General features: G+C 37.6%; 1 protein-coding gene across 6 annotated transcripts in view; it reads right to left on the reverse strand.

Annotated features, from left to right (window-relative positions):
• Positions 1–20,716, reverse strand: part of CRPPA (CDP-L-ribitol pyrophosphorylase A) — a 377,884-nt gene that overhangs the window by 49,682 nt on the left and 307,486 nt on the right. The window contains exon 10 of one of the 6 annotated variants that reach the window (XM_070787555.1): positions 2,167–2,183. The exons of the other annotated variants lie outside the window; for them this stretch is intronic. Coding sequence (XP_070643656.1) covers positions 2,167–2,183 — 17 coding nt within the window. The remainder of the gene's footprint in view (positions 1–2,166; positions 2,184–20,716) is intronic. 6 annotated transcript variants of the gene reach the window in all.

Consider the following 20,716-nt stretch of genomic DNA (forward strand, 5'->3'; position numbering starts at 1 on the left):
CTTGGGATTTTCCAGGCAAGAGTACTGGAGTGGGGTGCCATTGCCTTCTCCAATTTCAACCCTAGCTCACCTATAATTTGGTTTCTTCATGCTCAAACAATGATTGTAATAAGATTTCACCAAACTGATTTAAAGATGAATAATAAATGCCTGAAATACATCAAGAAAATAATTGTGGTAAATATTTGTAACTGGGTAGGCTTGGCAGTTCTACACTTTAGTTCGATCTCCTATAAAAAATGATGGGAAAAAAACAATGTTGGGAAAATTTTTTAAATAATCTTCATCTTGTAACTGGCTGTGTTAATGTGTACAGAGCACTGAGAACAGTGCATGGCATATGGCAAGCGGTGTACAAAGTCTAAATCATGATCATTACCACCACTATCATCCCATCTTAGAAATAAAACAGCACAAACAAAACAAACTCATCTAGAGACAAATTTCCTCTCCAGGAGTGAAGCACTTGAAAGTAAAAGTGGCTGAAATGTATGCTTCTAGGTATTAAAAACCTGAAAATTGCCACTATTCAGGAAAGCTTTTATGCTAAGACATCCAGAGGATTAAAAACCTCTCTTATTTTGAGACCAAATACTGAAGAAAAATGAGACCAAAAACATGTAGCACAAAAATCTGAGGGTTTTTATGAGATCCATTTAAGGAAGAGGTAAGAAGGATGGTAAGTATTTCTCCGTGAAATAAGGTCTATGCTGTGCCTAGCCGCTCAGCAGTGTCTGCCTCTTTGTGACCCCAGAGACTGTAGCCCGCCAGGCTCTTCTGTCCAAGGGGATTCTCCAGGCAAGAATGCTGGAGTGGGTTGCCATGTCCTCCTCCAGGGGATCTTTTCAATCCAGGGATCGAACTCAGGTCTCCTGCGTTGTAGGTGGATTCCTTATCATCCGAGCCACCAGGGAAGCCCAGAAACAAGGTCATGGCTACCTGAAAAGACCTACACATAGGTCACTGGATATGTAACATCAAACACTGAACATTTAATTCTAGGTGAAGTATTACAAATAGAGTGTACTTCTCTCTGACAGACGGATGACTACCTATAGTTTCCCTAGTCACATGCAAAGCACTAATGTATCAATCGCTCACTTAATGGTAGCATTGTGCCAATGGTATGAGCAATAGAATCAGATATGGTCAGATATTTTAGCTGTGGTATGCAGACAATTTTTAGAAAAGACATAGTAGGGGAATGACCTAGGAAACTACCCCAGCTCCTGCCTTATAATGATCACAGCAACAGTGAAGAAAGAAAGTGCGAAACACCAGTAGAGTCAGAATTCAGAGCATTTAGTTACTGGCTCTATCTGGAACATGGAGAATAATTAGAAGTGATGCTTGGATTCAGGTAACTGGAAGAACAGTGGCTCCCCTAAAAAGTAGCAGTGACGGGAGAATACAACAGTTCAGATTCCTTATCTATAACACTGGAAGGAATGCTACATCGTGGAAATATCATAAAGCATGGAGGGGTGGGAGTTGGGAGGGAGGTTCAAGAGGGAAAAGACATATGTATACCTACGACGGATTCATGTTGATGTATCACAGAAACCAATGAAACATTGTAAAGCAATTATCCTCCAATTAAAAATAAATAAACTTTTATTTAAAAAAAAAAAAGAAAGATAAAGCATGAAGACTAAGCAGTGTGGCATACAAAAACAAGGTTTCAACCTGCTGGCCAATACTATCTAAATGGAACTAATGGCCCTTGAGCAAGGTAACTACGGAAAAATTTGCAATCAAGGGCAAGTTGATTCATGTAGCTGATTTACAGTCTCATATAGTATATAAACTTTACATACAATTTGTTCTATAGATAAATGTCACAATATTCAATCATCATCTATTATACATAACTGAGTAAAATGGGCAGAACTTTTGAACCTCATCTAAATGTTCCTATTACAGTATGATTTTGGACACAAACATAGTTCTGTCGAGTCATTAGTATGTGTTCAAAATAAATGAGAGCATGCACAATTTTTACTAGAGCTACCATGAGTACTTTGGAAACAGGCTAGTTAGAATCAAATGGCACATAATAGTAGTAATCATAACAATAATGATAATAATTAAATAAAAAATAAACTTATAAAACTAAAGATGCTGAGAATTCTTCCTAAATTCCTCCAAATATAATAAAAATCTTACCAAACCTCTGTTGTTCTCTACCTGCAAAATGTAAAGAAGAAAATAAAGGGTTTAATTGGAGATTTTATCCTCATAAGGCCTCAGTATATCTGTAAATTTATGTCTGAAGACATTTTTCCAAATAACATTCCATGATGTATATAGTATATTCTGTGATAAAAGGGAGTCATGGTCAACAAAACATGGGAAATAATGAATTAACCTAACTTTACTGCCTCCCTACCCAGAATCTTTTATAAGCCAATATAAATTGTGAGTCTCCCCAAGTGGAATACAGTACTATCATTGCGCAAATCAATTTGATCATGAAGTAATTCCCTTTTAGGGGAAGTGAGGTGGAGAAAACACTATTGGGAATCAATGCCTTAGGTTATTTCACATGAGTTTCAAGACAGTACTTCATGTGAGCTTCACAACAATCAGAGAAGAAGGCAGAGCAGATAAGGATCCAACTGGTGATAAGAAAATTTAAATTCAAAAACATAATGCAAGAAGCCAATAGTGAGATTGACCGATAGATTTGTTCAGTTTCAATCTAGCAACGTGGTTTTATTAACCAAGACAATTTCTGATCTCAAGGAGAATACCACCCACAAGCTGGAGAAACTAATGTCTATGCCAAATATGGCATACTCTTCTACACTGTAAAACAGTCATGGTACAGCTGACTTACTCTCAAACTTTGCGATATTAAGCTATTTGAAAATATCTTTTGTAAGTTAAGTCTAAATGGGGAAGCAGTCAAAGTTATTAAAGCATGTGCCAAATGAAGTTTTGATATCCCAGGAACTTTCTGTGATATCAAGACTTAAAATTCTCTTGGTAGAGACAAGAAGTTTGTGTGGTAGTTAGCCACACGACAGAGGAAGGCAAAAATAGCATCTTTCAAAGAGAAGTAACATTTCTGAAACGACTATCTACTGCTAGTTCTTCCACGACAACCTTCATGAGAGACCGGTTAAAATGCCTGAGAAATTATTAACTGCACATTTGCTTTAAGAGTCAAAATGCAGTTTGCAAATGTTTCATATTAAATCATAAAATATATATATAGTCATTCATTATCTTATGTAAGAAACCCAGCCCCAACAACAACAAAAAATCTTCCTGGGAACTTCAAACCAGAGAAAATAATGCATATTTTGTTAAAACACATACCCTACATACACAGACAGACACACACAGAAACACAGACTTCATTATGAATTTTAGGAATCTGAAGAATATACAAAGGATATGGAATATCTCTTCACCAAGATCATGATCTACAGAACACGACCCACCAGATTCAAGGTACTTTATTATACTGTTAATATCTAATTAATCTAGGTAGTGGCATATTTATAATCTTGTTACCATATTTAAAAATACATATATCTCCCTTATGGGCCTCCCTCATAGCTCAGTTGGTAAAGAATCCACCTGCAGTGCAGGAGACCCCAGTTCGATTCCTAGGAAGGGAAGATCTGTTGGAGAAGGGATAGACTATCCACTCCAGTATTCTGGCCTGGAGAATTCTATGGACTGTATAGTCCATGGGGTCGCAGAGAGTTGGACACAACTGAGCGACTTTCACTTTCACACTTTTCATATCTCCCTTTTGGGCTTCCCTGGTAGCTCAGATGGTAAAGAATCCACTTGCAGTGCAGGAGACCTGGTTTCAACCCCTGGGTTGGGAAGATCCCCTGGAGGAGGGCATGGCAACCCACTCCAGTATTCTTGTCTGGAGCATCCCCAAGCACAGAGGAGCCTGGCAGACTACAGTCCATGTGGTCACAAAGAGTCGGACATGATAGCAACTAAGCACACACAGCACATCTCCCTTTTATACTCCTTAAGTTACATGACAAACTTACTTCATTTTTGTTTAACATTGTTACTTAATCTGCAAGAATTTAAAAAATGTTTAGTACACAAAGGTTTTTATTTAATATTATGTACTTGCATCTATTCTAAACAACAAGATCATGATTTAAACTTATGAGGTTAATTCAGTGCTCTGTGGTGATCTAAATGAGAAGGAAATAAAAAAAAAGAGGAGATATATATGTGTAACTGATTCACTTTGCTGTATAGTAGAAACTAACACAACATTGTAAATCAACTATGTTGTTGGTGATATTTAACTACTAAGTCATGTCTGAGTCTTTGCAACCCCATGGACTATAGCCTGTCAGGTTCCTCTGTCCATGGGATTTTCCAGGCAAAAATACTGGAGTGGGTTGCTATTTCCTTCTCCAGGGGATCTTCCCAACCAAGGGATCAAACCTGAGCCTCCTGCATTGGCAGGAGGATTCTTTACCACTGAGCCACTATACTACAATCAATACAAATTAATTTTAAAAATAAATAAATTTATGAGATTAAATTTTAACATTTTTCACATCTGTTTGTAACTTCTTATGTCATTAATATATAATACTTTCTTTCAAGCTTCTAACAATAACCTGTAAGTGATCCTTACCACTATTAAGTTCTTACACATTAGTTGCCTATTTGCTGCCATAACAAATTAGCACAAATTTAGTGGCTTAAAACAATACAAATTTATCTTAAGAGTTCTGCAGCTGAGAAAAATAACACAGATGTCACTGGGATAATAGCTCTAGCAGAGAACCCATTTCTGTGCTTTTGACAGCTTCAAGAGTTACCCACATTCTTTGGCTTGTGGCCCCTTCCATCTCCAAAGCTAGCAATACCTGGTAAAGTCTTTTTCTCACTTCCTATCATTCTGAAAATTGATTCCCTCTTCCACTTACTGAAACATACACATTACCAAATGTAAAATGAGATAGCCAGTGGAAATTTGCTGTTTGACACAGGGAGCTCAAACCAAGTGCTTTGTAACAACCTAGAGGGATGGGATGGAACCAGAGATGGGAGAGAGGTTCAAGAGGGAGAGGACATACGTATATCAATGGCTGATTCATGTTGATGTATGGCAGAAACCAACATAGTATTAGAAAATATTTATCCTCCAATCAAAATAAATTAAAAAAAAAAACAAAAAACACATTGGGCCCACTCAGATCACTTGGCATGACCTCCCTGCTTGAAGGTCAGCTGATTAGCAATCTTGTTTTCATGTGCAACCTTAATTCACCTTTCCCATTTCAAGTATCATATTTACAGGTTGCAGAAGTTAGACCCAGGACATTTGGTGGGGAACCACTATTCTGCTTACTAGAGTCAGCCACAAACTCCTCCTTCACATGCTGTCAATCAGTATCTGTCTTTAGGTGTTTCTACTTAGGACTTCCCTGGTGGTGTAGCAGTAAAGAATCTGCCTGCTACTGCAGGGAACACTGGTTCCTGCTACTGCAGGTTCAGTCCCTGGTCCAGGAAGATCCCACATGCTGCAGGGCAACCACGCCTCTGCGCCACAGCTGCTAAGCTTGTGTGCCGCAACTACTGAAGGTCACGTGCTTAGAGCCCATGCTCCACAAGAGAAGCCACGCAACGAGAAGCTTGTGCACCGCAACTAGAGAGCAGCCCTCACCTGTCGCAACTAGAGAAAAGCCTGCACAGCAATGAATGCTCAGCACAGCCAGAAATAAGTTAATAAAAAATTGTAAAAGGCATTTCTCTTTAAAGAATGTTTGCTAAAGTCTTCAAATAATAGCAAAAGAGTAGATGGTTTGTTTATAGAAAATCAAGGATGAAAGCCTTAAGTGACTCAATTAAGACCTTCAACATAACTTATCATTTCAGAAATGTTAATAGAACACAATGAACAAATTTGAAATCATGAAACTAGTATGATCTAACAGGTGCCATTCCTACCTTCTCTCAAAAAGAAGCAATTCCCTGGCTTCCATAAAAGCATCTGCTTGATGCCTGCCACATGCCTCTCATCTGTCTCCTTTATAAACGCCCAAGGATTCACCTTTTAAATTAAGCCTTCTATCAGTAGCCTGATATAAATACACACGGTTACAACATCCCCACAGTCTTTTGTTCGTGACTCTGCCAAGCACAGTTATTAAGACTGATGTCATTTGTGCAGTAGCTGCTTAATGACCTATATTGAAAAATTAATCAAGTAACAGAACTTTGCTTTTAAGAAAAATAAAACGTGAATTTTTCTCACCTAAGTTATACTCTAAGCTCCTTGATGGTCGGAACATGTTTGTCTTAGTGTATATCACAGGTTCCAGCACATAGCACGGATCCAAAAAATAATTGTTCAAAGAATAAATGAAGACGTATTAACATGTACCTTAAGCCTTCTACCATTTTTGTCCTTACTTGCCTAACACAATCTCCTAGAACTCGCATTATATAAATTTTGCTTTAGTTAAAAATCCAACATTCAGTCATAATTTAGAAATATTTACTGAGTGCCAACTATGTGTCAGGCTTGTCAGAGTCCTTATTAATACTGTGGCAGTTTAGTTCCTGCCTTCATGTCTATAATTTGTGGTCTTTCAGAATTTTCCACCTTAGTTAATGTTGATATCTATTTGATGCTGCTATCTGTTCCAAGAATTATTTCTCAATCATCTCAAGCAGAAACGACCTGTCTTTTCCAGTCCTCAATATTGCCTATTCAATTCACCATTTACACTGCCTCACACAGAAATTATTTATATGAACATCTCATCTCTCCCAGTGCAATTTCTTATAAAGCCCCTTGTAAGTTATTGTACACACACAATAGTTGGACACATGTTTTTCCCTTAAAAGTATAACCTCTACAAAAACTTAGGAAGGATATTTTCTCATTTTCATTGACATAGTTATTTTATTTTTATTAACAGTGAAATATTTATGAATTTTGGCCAATAGAAAATATTTAGACTGTGTGATTATAAAGAAAAACTACAGTACTGTGGGTGAATGTACAGTCATTACTTATGTGCAGATAGATAATATTTATTTCAATCATCCCTATATGCCAAAGAAACTACAATACACAAATTTCTCCTCCAAGGGCCAACCACTGCAATCTGTCTATACTAATTTATGTCTTTGGGCTTCCGTGTGGTAAAGAACCCACCTGCCAAGCTGGATACGCAAGTTCAATCCCTGGGTCAGGAACATCCCCTGGAGAAGGAAATGGCAACCCACTCCAGTATTCTTGCCTGGGAAATCCCATGGACAAAGAAGCCTGGCAGGCTGTAGCCCATAGGGAAGCCCCAGTACTTTGGCCACCTAATGCAGGGAGCCTACTCATTGGAAAAGACCCTAATGTTGGGTAAGATCAAAGACAACAGGAGAAGGGGGAAGCAAAGGATATGATGTTTAGATAGCATCACCAACTCAATGGACAGGAATAACTCTGGAAGGCAGTAAAGGCCAGAGGAAAGTGCTGTGCTGCAGTCCATGGGGTCAAAGAGCGTGACACGACTTAGTGACTGAACAACAACAATGATGTCTTTGCATTGGCTGACATTTGGAGCAATTGTGATATTACCAAGAGATTTATCCTATTATACCTGCCATCACAAGGAAAGTGAGAGAAAGCCAGTGCAAGATATACAATTAAAGATAGAATTCAAAATAAAATTCAAAAACTATATTTTATATGCCAATTTATGTTTTTCTATAAAGTAAATGGAGATTTATTTGTAATATTTTGTGTCATTAATACAACAACAGTACAAAAATTTTGCACATGCATGATAGGAAGGAGTGGCCCTTGGTACAGTATATTTGAGCCTAAAACATTAAGTGACAATAGATGTGTGGGCCAGATTAGGTAGAATGTGCCCAAGAGAATGTGGCCACAGTTGGCAAGTGAACTAAGACTTGATCTGGAAATAATCATCACCTCTCACTCCTAAACCTTTCTAATAAGTAACACAATCTCCTCAAGAAAGGGTACTGATGCAGACCTATGGAATATGGTCAGTTCTTCAAAAAGTGTCTTGCCAACTAACATTTTTAAAATGCTCCCCAAACCTTCTGAAATAAACAAGCCTGCCAAATACAATAAAACCAAGTTGATATGCTACAGTAAAACAAGTGGATAAGCAATAAAGTACATGAAAAACATTTCACATTATGCATAGGAGAAAACAATTTCAATGGTAAACAAAAATCAAACGCTGTCTCAGTTAAGTTTTCAAAACATCTAATGTACCCTTTAGGCTTGAGGCAATTTGTATCCAGAAAAATGAATACTGTCTGATAAGGATCAGTAAAATCTCAAATTTATTTTTAAAGTTAACTATTTCCAAGTTTGAAAATTCCTTCTATTTTATTTCATTTATACTTAATCCCCTGGAGAATGGCAACCCACTCCAGTATTCTTGCCTGGAGAATTCCATGGACAGAGCAGCCTGGTGGGCTACAGTCCATGGGGTCAGAAAAAGTTGGACACGACTGAGTGGCTAACATATGAAACCTACATAAAGGAAGAAAATGCCTTAACTTTTACACTGCTTCTCGATTCCCTAAGCTGCCTTTTGTAACAGTCACTGTAATTGTAATATCATTGCTGTAAGCAAAGGAAAATCAATAGCAGATTCAAGTCATAATTTCATACATTAACCATGAAACCAGATTTTAGAAAAACAAAGATGGAATTAAAAATAATTAGTTTTATATGGATTCCCTGATAGCTCAGATGGTAAAGAATCCTTCTACAGTACAGGAGACCTGGGTTTGATTCCTAGATTGGAAAGACCCCCTGGAGGAGGGCATGGCAACCCACTCGAACATTCTTGCCTGGAGATTATCATAGACAGAGGAGCCTGGTGGGGCTACAGTCCATAGGGTCACAAAGAGTCAGACACTTCTGAACAACTAACACATCAACAAATGGATTATTTTACTAACTCGCCAAGAATCAATCATTGGTGATTTGGAAGGAACTGAGTCAATCCACATTCACCTAGAATTAATCCCAGGAATCACTCTTTTTGAATGCTTTCCAGAGAAGCCCTGAGTAGCCAGGCTACTCTTGCTAGTCGAGATCACATAGAATGTAAAAGGTTTAAATGTTGAAGAAGTGGAAACTTCTCTTTGTATCCTATCCTGCCACAGCACAGAAAGAGAGCCCCGTCTATGATAGTCTTATAGAATGCAGGATCTAGAACAACATTCTGCAAGGAATGTGCAGGAAACATGCACAGCTCCTCTTCATGCTATCACCAGTGAAATGACCACTGACAGAGGAATGGATAAAGAAGTGGTGGTACATACAGATACAACAGAATATTGCTCAGCCATTAAAAAGAATGAAATGATGCAGCAACATGGATAGACACTGAAATTGTCACACTGCGTGATGCAAGTCAGAGAAAGACAAATACATAACATTGCTAATATGTAGAATGTAAAAACTAAAAAAAGACACAAATGAGTTCATTCACAAGGACAGAAACAAACCCATATGAACTTATGGTTACTGGGGGGAAGGAGGGATAGTTAGGGAGTTTGGGATTGACATATACACATTACTATATTTAAAATAAATATCCAACAAGGACCTACAGTATTCAAAAATGGAGATGGGATAAGAGAATGATATAGCTGAGATGAGCCTGGCTGTGTGCTGATAATTCTTAAATCTAATTGATAGATTCATGAGGATTTATTACAGTACTCCTTCTAATTTGTGTATGTTTGAAATTTTCCATAATAATAAAGTTTTTAAAAATTATATTACTACATGTACAGGCATTGTATCAATACTGAGGAAATCAAGGCCCTTATTTTGCATTCTCCATTTTTTCAAAATTTAGCATTCAGATATAACAGTGTTTTTCATTAAAAAGATAATATGTGGTATCCCTATATACTAAAATAATTTCTTAGGTTACCAGAATATTCATCAATTAAAAATTACAATTAAGTTTTAACTATATCTATAAAATCATTTGGCCTCCTAAAGAGAAAAATCAAGTATTACTAGAAGCTTAGTTTATCTTATGTAGAATTATCACTTGATAATTCTACATAAGATAAAATAGGTGCTATTTGATGAAGTATTTTATGCCATAACTATGTAAAATCTTGTATACTTAAATATTTTAATAAAATAAGTAAAACAATTTTTAGTGATTATATATTTATCACAAACCGTATGCTACACAATGTCAATGGAATATTTAGGGGACTAGGATTACTTGATTTATTTCCTCTAAGTTGATGGATACTCAGCAACTTTCTTTTTACTTTAGCACTTCTAAAATTTATTTTAACTAGTCAAACAAAACCTCTCTGTCTTATTAAGGATACTGTTAAGATTAATATAAAGACTTTTCGGTGGAGGATGTTGAAGTGATTCTGATGCCAAATCACCATTTTTAAGGATGCTAAATGCCAGGACTAAACCTGCAGGGATCCCTTGACACATTCTGAAAACATGAACCCTGGCTTTTTAATAACTTTTCATCTCATATTGAAAATCTGGTATAAATAAGGAAGCACATTCTGCCATTTTTAGAATTAAAAAAACACCACAAAAGAAAAAAACTATGAATGAGAGTTAGGACTGTCAGTAAGCAAAATTTCCTGAGTGAGCACCATATGCTATAAAAAAAATACTAAGGATCCCATATTCCAATCACTAATAAGAAATAATCAACAAATAGTTGCTTTCTTAAAATTCTGTTAAAGACACAGTTCAAAGAGCGGTACAATAAGATAGTGTAAATGGGATGGGTGTGGTGTCTCAGCACCTACATGAAATTGCCTATTTGTTAATTTGTTGTCCCTTTCAAGAGAGAGAATAGTTTCATTCGTAACAAATATAAGACAAAATAACTTCAAAAATTTAAAAATCACCATCTGAAACCATCAACTTGCCAAAACCAAACTTGGGAGCACTCAATTTTTGTTTGCTTTGCTTAAAAATCTAGATATATTTCTTGTAGATTTTGAAGGAATAGGCAAAAAATTATAAACTGTATGATTTTTACATAATACATATACACACACATAATACACACTATAGTGGGTGCACAGGAAAATAACCACTATCCTGACCACCAAGAGCCTGGTTTTGATTTGTACAGCACTAATATTACCAATTCAATAAAAATCTAATTATATACAATGCTTTATTCAAAATATCTGCAGAAATATTGACTGGGTTTACTAATATTTTGTATATTAAATTATTTTTAAATTTCTAATTAATATATGCATCCTAAGAGAAGGCAATGGCACCCTACTCCAGTACTCTTGCCTGGAAAATCCCATGGACGGAGGAGCCTGGTAGGCTGCAGTCCATGGGGTCGCTAAGAGTCGGACATGACTGAGTGACTTCACTTTCACCCTTCACTTTCATGTGTTGGAGAAGGAAATGGCAACCCACTCCAGTGTTCTTGCCTGGAGAATCCCAGGGACGGGGGAGCCTGGTGGGCTGCCATCTTTGGGGTAGCACAGAGTCAGACACAACTGAAGTGACTTAGCAGCAGCATTAGAAAGTCTGATGCATTTTTCAGAAAGAAAAGCAGCTTTGTACGTTCTTCTGCATAAATTCTACTCTGTATTTTATGGTGTACTTGTTATTGCCTAAATTCTCAAAATAATTGGATTTTACATATTTAGAAATTCAACATTTAGGGCAAAGGAACACTTCCTTAGTAGCCTGTCTTATTTATGTTTAGCTTTAAGTAAAACAAACAATATACATTTAGGTTTATACACTAGATCTATTAGCCTACCAGAAAGATTTGTTGTCAATTTCTTTTCATAATTTCTTGCATAAACTACCTATAAGGTATTTAAACTATTATAATATGAATGTAAGTCAGTGATCAGCAAACTATTAGTGAGTCAGATCTGGCTTTGTGGCCTATTTTTCTTCAATCTATAAGCAGAGAATTATTTTTATATTTTTAAGGGGTTTTAAAATAATGGAAAAGAACATGAGGCAAAGATTGTATGTGACCCATGAAATCTAAACTGTTTACAGTCTGTTCCTTTATTGAGTACATTTGATGACTACTAGTATAAATAATTTCCTATCATTCTTTAAAATTAAAAACCTTATTTAGTCAACTCTCAGAATTTATTTACTGTATAAAGCAAGGCAATCCCCTAGAGAAGGGAATAGCTACCCACTCCAGTACTCTTGATGGAGAATCCCATGGACAGAGGAGCCTGGTGGGCTACGGTCCATGGGGCCGCAAAGAACTGGACTCGACTGAGCGACTGAGCACGCGCACACACACAAAGCAACGCAAACTGCAGGCAAACGGCAGGCAAAGATGCATCTACCAAGTCATATTTCTTACTCTCACCACACACAAAGGACCCTAACTTGACCCATGCATCACAGATACCCAGCAGGTGCTACACAAGAGGTCTCACACTGACTTAGTTGTTTTTAAAATGGCCTCTTGTCACTGAAATTATGACGGATATTTTATGGAGGAGGAACAAGAACTTCTGGAAGGTTAAGTGATTTTTATCTAGAAAAAAATAAATTGTGTGTAAAATGTGCTAATTAACATTTTCACCTTAAGTAACAATCAGATCAGATCAGATCAGTCGCTCAGTCGTGTCTGACTCTTGGCGACCCCAGGAATCGCAGCACGCCAGGCCTCCCTGTCCATCACCAACTCCCGGAGTTCAGTCAGACTCACGTCCATTGAGTCAGTGATGCCATCCAGCCATCTCATCCTCTGTCGTCCCCTTCTCCTCCTGCCCTCAATCCCTCCCAGCATCAGGGTCTTTTCCAATGAGTCAACTCTTTGCATGAGGTGGCCAAAATACTGGAGTTTCAGCTTTAGCATCATTCCTTCCAAAGAAATCCCAGGACTGATCTCCTTCAGAATGGACTGGTTGGAACTCCTTGCAGTCCAAGGGACTCTCAAGAGTCTTCTCCAACACCACAGTTCAAAAGCATCAATTCTTCATAACAATATAGCCCCCTAATTTTGAACTTTTCGACTTTCCCCAAGGGATAAATTCAAGGTAGAGGTGAGAAGCAACTACTGGAATTGAAATATGGAGCATCACCAATTTCTTCCAGTGTTGTATTCTAATTTTTTAATTAAAATAATGCCAATCTGAATTGTATTTTATGTAGCAGAATGCAGACATTTAACCACTCAACTCATAATTATAATTATAGACTTGCATTTGAGACAACCGTATCTGGAAAGCCTTTCATTGAGTAAATTGTTTAAAATTTAATGATATGTGGCTCTCAAGTGATTTATTACATTTAAGTAGTCCAACCACAAGTGGCAATAAATAACTTCATGGGGGTGGTGGCCTGCTGCCCACTACTTGTATTGGGGTGTGCCAAAACCAAATAAAAACTGTATTCAAGGTTTTATTTCCAGAACTTGAATATAAATAAATTTTTTGAGCACTGGCTAAATATTATAGTCTTGATTCCCCACATGAATTATATAATGAATGTGAAGGAATGCTTATAAGGAGTGTATCACATCTAAATACTCAGAACAACAAGATTAAACATTTGTCATAGGACTCTAAGAGTAAAAAATACATGCCTATATATTAAAATATATAAATAATCACTGATATATCCATTTCTTCTGAGACTCAATGAGTAGAGTAGAACTAGAGATTACATTTAAAATTTTCTTGTGTTTGAGACTTTCTAACAAAACATGCAAGTGTTTTTAATGCAGTTCTCTTTAATTAACACTGATATTTTACTATTGATTCTTAAAGTTTTTAAAAATGCTGTTATTGGTCTTGAATAGTAATGCACTGCTGCATGGTGTCCATTGTTCTATTTATTTCTTCTACCAAACCATGGGCCAGCTATTTATATCATACATAATCAACATAAATCAACTGCCCCCTCATTTTAATGGTACAAAGATGCCTCCAAATTATATTACTTTAATATCCAAGTGTGTGATGAGAGGACTCATCTCACTGAACAAACTATTCACCAGTTCAGATACTACAGAATTTCAAGTGTTGAGTCACATGATGAGCTCCTTAACAGATGTACAATAGAAACATGATGATAGATTTCGGGGAATTATAATTTAATAAAACCAAAGAAAGAAAGAAAGAAAGCTGAGGGCCTAAGAATTGATGCTTTTGAACTGTGGTGTTGGAGAAGACTCTTGAGAGTCCCTTGGACTGCAAGGAGATCCAATCAGTCCATCCTAAAGGAGATCAGTCCTGGGTGTTCACTGGAAGGACTGATGAAGCTGAAACTCCAATACTTTGGCCACCTGATGCAAAGAGCTGACTTATTGGAAAAGACCCTGATGTTGGAAAAGATTGAAGGCAGGAGGAGAAGGGGATGACAGAGGCATCACCAACTCAATGGACATGGGTTTGGGTGGATTCCTGGAGTTGGTGATGGACAGGGAGGCCTGGAGTGCTGTGGTTCATGGAGTCACAAAGAGCTGGACACAACTGAGAGACTGAATTGAACTGAAACAAACAAAAACATAAAGAGAAACAGAAAAGGGTTCTTTAACCTCAGTCTGAGAAGCAATACTCCACAGGATATGGTAAGAATATGAGGGAATGTCAAAGGGAGGGGGCAACACAAATAAGTGTGATTAAGATCAACATAGATAATGTATACGTTTCTTAAAGACTAAAATGTTGTTTTGTCATTAATGAGGCAAATACAAATGAGGCTAAACTCTGTATACTGTCAAGTTACTGAGAAGCAAAAAGTAACCACTACATAATTAAGCTATCTGGAATTAAGAAGGGTGTCTGGGTTGGTTTACTGGAGCTTTGGCCAAGGTTCAGACTCAAAAATAGCTCTAGGGTCAGCACTCACTCTCAATTTATCGCACTTGGTTCATCTCAGTGACTCTCTTTGCTCTGTCTGAGTTAGATAAGCTTTGGGCCAGTTTTCCCCACACTTGTACTTTGCAGCCAATTTGTGTGTCTAGGAAGGCAATGGCACCCTACTCCAGTACTCTTGCCTGGAAAATCCCATGGACGGAGGAGCCTGGTGGGCTGCAGTCCATGGGATTGCAAAGAGTCGGACACGACTGAGTGACTTCACTTTCACTTTTCACTTTCATGCATTGGAGAAAGAAATGGCAACCCACTCCAGTGTTCTTGCCTGGAGAATCCCAGGGAGAGGGGAGTCTGGTGGACTGCCGTGTATGGGGTTGCACAGAGTCGGACACGACTGAAGTGACTTAGCAGCAGCAGCAGGACAGACATTGGCAGCTTTTTCAAAGGACTGTGCCAAGGGTTTAACATCCTTTCTTGTGGTTTTCGTGAAGGGAATAAAACCTAAATATGCTCCTAGTCTTGAGAGTCAAGTCTTGACCACACACAGCATCCTTCTGGTGACCTCTGTAACTTCACTTATTCTCCCCACCTCATCCCTCCCACCAGATGCTGGGACTTTATTCACGCCATTTTAGAAGATGGCAAAGGAACAAAAAGATACAGCATGACTCAGGAATGAATGTGTAAAATGACAGGTCTATGTCTAAGAAAATTCCATACTATGTCATGTGGAATATTTTCACTGCCATCAAGAGATGGAAGCTTTACGACAAAAAAATACATTTCTGATTTTAAATTATCATAACAGTGGGTTTTTTAAAAACTTTTCTTGGGTGTCCTAGATCTCTAAGAATCTAATAAAATTTGTAGACCCCGTTGTAGGAATATGCATCAACAGACTCAGGACTTTCTAGGTCATTTGACAGAGTTCATGGGTCAACAATCGCGATTTAAGAAACTCTGATCTAATTCAATCCTTTAATTGTATGAAGAGTACAATTAAGCTCCAAGGAGGTAATATTTTTTGCCTAACACAACATAGCAAGTTAGCAGCAAAGACATACAAGTTTTTGTACTCCAAATCTAATGCCCTGAAGAGACTCATAAATTAATTCTTTTGATAACAAAGACTTCAAAGCAAACCACAGGAAGCTACTGATAAAGAAGAGAAACACTTTGAGTGTTTTTAAGATACGGGGAAATCTTTCAGAGCACATATCCTGTTCTTTTTTTTCCCTTAAAGAGACAAGAAGTGAAATTCATAAACTTGCATTTGTTACTCTGATTTGAAGAAACCGAAGCGAGGAAGATAAGCAAATAGGGTTAAAGAACCCTGAAGGACGGGGCTTCCCAGGAGGCACTAGTGGTACAGAACCCGTCTGCCAATGCAGGAGACCTAAGAGACACAGGTTCTATCCCTCAGTCGGGAAGATCCCCTGGAGGGGGGCATGGCAACCCATTCAAGTATTCTTGCCTGGAGAATCTCATGGACAGAGGACCGTGGCGGGCAACAGTCCATAGCATTGCAAAGAGTGGGACACGCCTGAAGTGACTGAGCATGCATGCAAGCACCTGCAAGGTGCAAGAGTTGGGGAAAGTCCTCATATGGGAACTTGATTCTGCACCACGTGTGTATTCATTTCGATAAAAGCAAGTCATCCTGAACATTATTGTAATTATATTAATCAAAGAACATTAATTAAGATTGTAAAGCAAAACATGCTTCGACTTCCTCTCGCCTAGTGCCCTCCCTAGTTACCATCACCTTCGTCTACACTGACTGCAGCTTAAAACCCAAGTCGCCCCAGGCTCCTCCCACTCCTTTGGCCCCTCATTCTCTAAGACTCATCAGCTCACCACTACGTGGATCTCTTGACTCCATCATGTGATATCCTCTCCATCATTCCTGCAGGTCTCAAGCTCTAGCCACCTCTTGCCTGGCTTTGCTTTCTTTTCACTTATGTCTCTTTCTATCTCTATTTCTTTCCAATTCAACTACCAAACTGCTCTGAAAGAGACCTTTCTACAAAGCAAATCTGATCACATTACTCTCTGACTTGACCCCTTTCAGTGGTTGTTACCTAGAAGCATCCTTTAAAAACTTTTGTTGAACTTCTGAAATATTTTCTAAGTGCTATATGATAATAACATTTTCATTTTACATGGTTTAAGATAAAAAGAATGCTTACTTTAAATTATATTATCAAAGTTTATATATAGAGTTGCATATGTTATATATGTACATATATATATATATATACATACATACATACATATGTTATATATGTACATATATATATATACATACATACATACATACATATACATATATATATACATAAAGTTGTATGTAAAAGTTATATCATCTTTAAACTCATTTTATACATAGAAAAGGAAGTTCTTGCTACTCTCATTGTAAAAAGATGAATCTTGTTTGTATCGCTGTATATTTATTTAAGAAAACAAGATTTACAGCATATTGCATATTAAAATGTAGAATGAACTTATTCTATTATATAATGAAAAGTAAATAATACTTATACCCTAAAGTTTGATCTTCGTAATTTTACCTTAATGAATTAAACCAGTCAATCCTAAAGGAAAACAGTTCTAAATATTCACTGGAAGGACTGATGCTGAAGCTCCCGTACTTTGGCCACCTGATGAGAACTGACTCCTTAGAAAAGACCCTGATGCTGGGAAAGACTGAAGGCAGGAGAAGGGCACGACAGAGGATGAGATGGTTGGATGGCATCCCCGACTCGATGGACATGAGTTTGAGAACACTCTGGGAGCTGGTGATGGACAGGAAGCCTGGCGTGCTGCAGTCCATGGGGTCGCAAAGAGTCAGACATGACTGAGCGACTGCACTGAGCTTAATACATCAGCCGGCTTATTTTTTATGATGGTATGTCTTGTGCTGCTGCTGTTGTTCAGTTGCTGAGTCAAGTCCAACTCTTTCCTGCCCCATGGACTGCAGCACACCAAGCTTTTGTCTCATGCTTAAAGCTAGGAAGAAAAGAGAAAATATCCCACAATACCATTTGTAAAGACTCCTCCACAGTGATGAAAGTCGGAGGGACACGTTCACCTACTTCAGGGGTTTCAGAATCATTAAATGGGTCATGCTGGGTTACCAGCATAGCATCCAAGGTTCTTCTGAAGAGACTGCTCCACCTCTGGGTCCTTCACTCTATTTACGTCAACTAATTTGGAGTTCTCCAGAACCATGCCCTCGAATATGCCGTTTTTAATTCCTGTAGTATTCCTGATTACCCTTTTAGTAAATGTAGACATTTCCATTCATCCTTTACACCCCAGAGTATGAATCATCTATTCTCTGAGGCCTTTTCTGAAACACTTTGTTCTCTTGCCATCCCTCTGTTACCTGTATGACACATTACTGTCAACATATGCATTTCCCTTCTGAACTCTTAATTGCTGGGTAGTATGACACTTACTACCAAACATGGTAGGGGGAAATACATATTTATGAATAAATTCATAAATGAAATGAATAGTTAATTTAGGAAAATAAAGCAACTGGAAAACAGAACAGGTACAGGTAGAAATTTTCTCAAGAAAATGTATTTTTCTTATCTAATGATATACTATTAATTTTCCTTTAGGCTTTTTTGAGGGGTAGGGAGGGGGTGGAGAAGATATCCAAAACATGTTACATGAACTTCAGGTATTGTGACTGAGTCTACAACAATACAGATATATCTGGCATAATATTAATGTGGGACAAACCAAAATTTTACTTTTGTAACATCTCTTAGTGAGTGTGATGATGCTCTTAAAACACTGCATTTCTCGCTATACATTCAATTGTATATATGTCTGATATTGCTAAATGTCTACTAAGGACTTTCTCCCTGCTCCTCAATTATAGTAAAATGTGTCTGAGAAATGGATTCTGGCTGGAGATTGCATTTCCTAGATCCCTTTGCTACATGTATGTTGCTGTTCAGTCGCCCAGTTGTGTTCGACTCTTTGCAACCCCATGGACTGCAGCACACCAGGCCTCTCTGTCTCTCACCATCTCCCAAAGTTTGCCAAGTTCATGTCTATTGCATCGGTGCATGTATGACCATGTGACTAATCCCTCATTGCTAATGGAACAAAAGCAAGAACAATATGAGCAACTTCTATTTGACTTGCTTAAAGGAAATCTCTGGCCCAAGGCTTCTGTTCTTTTCTTTTCACTTCTATTTGGAGTTGTTGCAAACAGTGACTTTGGAAGTTGGGCCCCCAAAATGGCAGAGGCACTGCCTGCATGAAATAGAGCTGCTAACACACCTGGAGGAGCCATCTGGACTGTTACCCAAGAGAAAAATAAACTTCTATCTGGTTTCAGCCACTGAATTTGGGATGTGTCAGAGCAGTTTAGAAAACTGCAAATCTTTGTATGGTTCTACATCTACAATATATGTTTATCCAATTTAAATCAATTCTCAAAGCAGGTCTTTTAAAACTAGCAAATGTTAGTATTTACAATGAAAAACTCATCTTCTGAACTGCAGACTTTCAGAAAACAAATTTTATAAAACCTGATCTAAAGAAGCTAGCTTTGTATCTACATTTAGAAGTGAATTTGCTGACAAAAATAAACCAACTTTTATGCAAAATGGACATAATAAAATTTCCTGTTACGAGGCCCTACAGAAAGGGAAATACAAAAGAGCTAAGAGAGAGCTATATGGTGAAAACCCCAAATGCTGATGTTTTCCAAAAGTGGCTGGATGCCATTAAAAATTCTGAATTTGAGTATACTTCCTGAATCATTACATAAAACTAGGAAGACTGCCAGTTTCTTTTGTTACATGTGGGATAGTTAATTATTAATGGAATCCTAGTTTCTTGTGAGACAGAACTAAGAATATAAATATGAGGTAGAACCATTATTTAAAACCTAGTTTCTGCTAATTTTCATGTTGACTTCAGAATAAAAAGTTTTGGTTTGTTACAATCATACATATTTTATAATTCATTATAGAAATGAACTCTATAGTAAAGTTTCTCTTTGATTTTTATTGCCAAAGGGCACTCATGAAAAAAAAAAAAAAAGTCTGTCAGTAAAAATTAATTTCCTGTAGGAAAGTATTCAGAAGGAATTCTGTAGTGCTACAAATAAATAGGGCTTCCCTGGTGGCTCAGACAGTAAAGAATCTGCCTGCAATGCAGGAGACCTGGGATCCATCTCTGGATCAGGAAGATCCCCTGGAGAAGCGAATGGCAACCCACTGAAGTATTCTTGCCTGGAGAATCACATGGAGAAAGGTATAGTTCATGGAGTCACAAAGACCTGGACATGACTAAGTGACTAACACTTTCAGTTTTTCACAAATAAATGGTAAAGAGATACTTTCTGAACTTATATGGATATACAGTGTATATATATATATATATATATATATATGATATATATTATATATACTTACATGAATTCATATACTTATATGAATATATATATATATATATTTTTTTTTTTTTCCCAATACTTTGGCTACATGTTGTGTAAAGCTGACTCACTGGAAAAGACCCTGATGCTGGGAAAGACTGAAGGCAGAAGAAGGGGATGACAAAGGATGAGATGGGTAGATGGCATCACAAACTCAATGGTCATGAGTTTGAGTAAACTCCAGGAGATGGTGAAGGACAGGGGAGCCTGGTGTTCTATAGTCCATGGGGTCACAAAGAGTCAGATGTGACTGAGCGACTGAACAACAACCATGCCCTGTATATCCCATGACTCTGGATGTACTGATGCTGTGCAGAAGCCCCGCTCTCTTTTATATCACCACCTTCTTCTCCTTAACATCAGTATGGTTCCCCATCATAAAACAAGAAACCTCTACGTGGCCAGTCTCCTTCAGGGCCTGCACGTCCT

This window comes from Bos indicus, chromosome 4 (assembly GCF_029378745.1).
Source record: "Bos indicus isolate NIAB-ARS_2022 breed Sahiwal x Tharparkar chromosome 4, NIAB-ARS_B.indTharparkar_mat_pri_1.0, whole genome shotgun sequence".
Lineage (NCBI taxonomy): Eukaryota > Metazoa > Chordata > Mammalia > Artiodactyla > Bovidae > Bos > Bos indicus.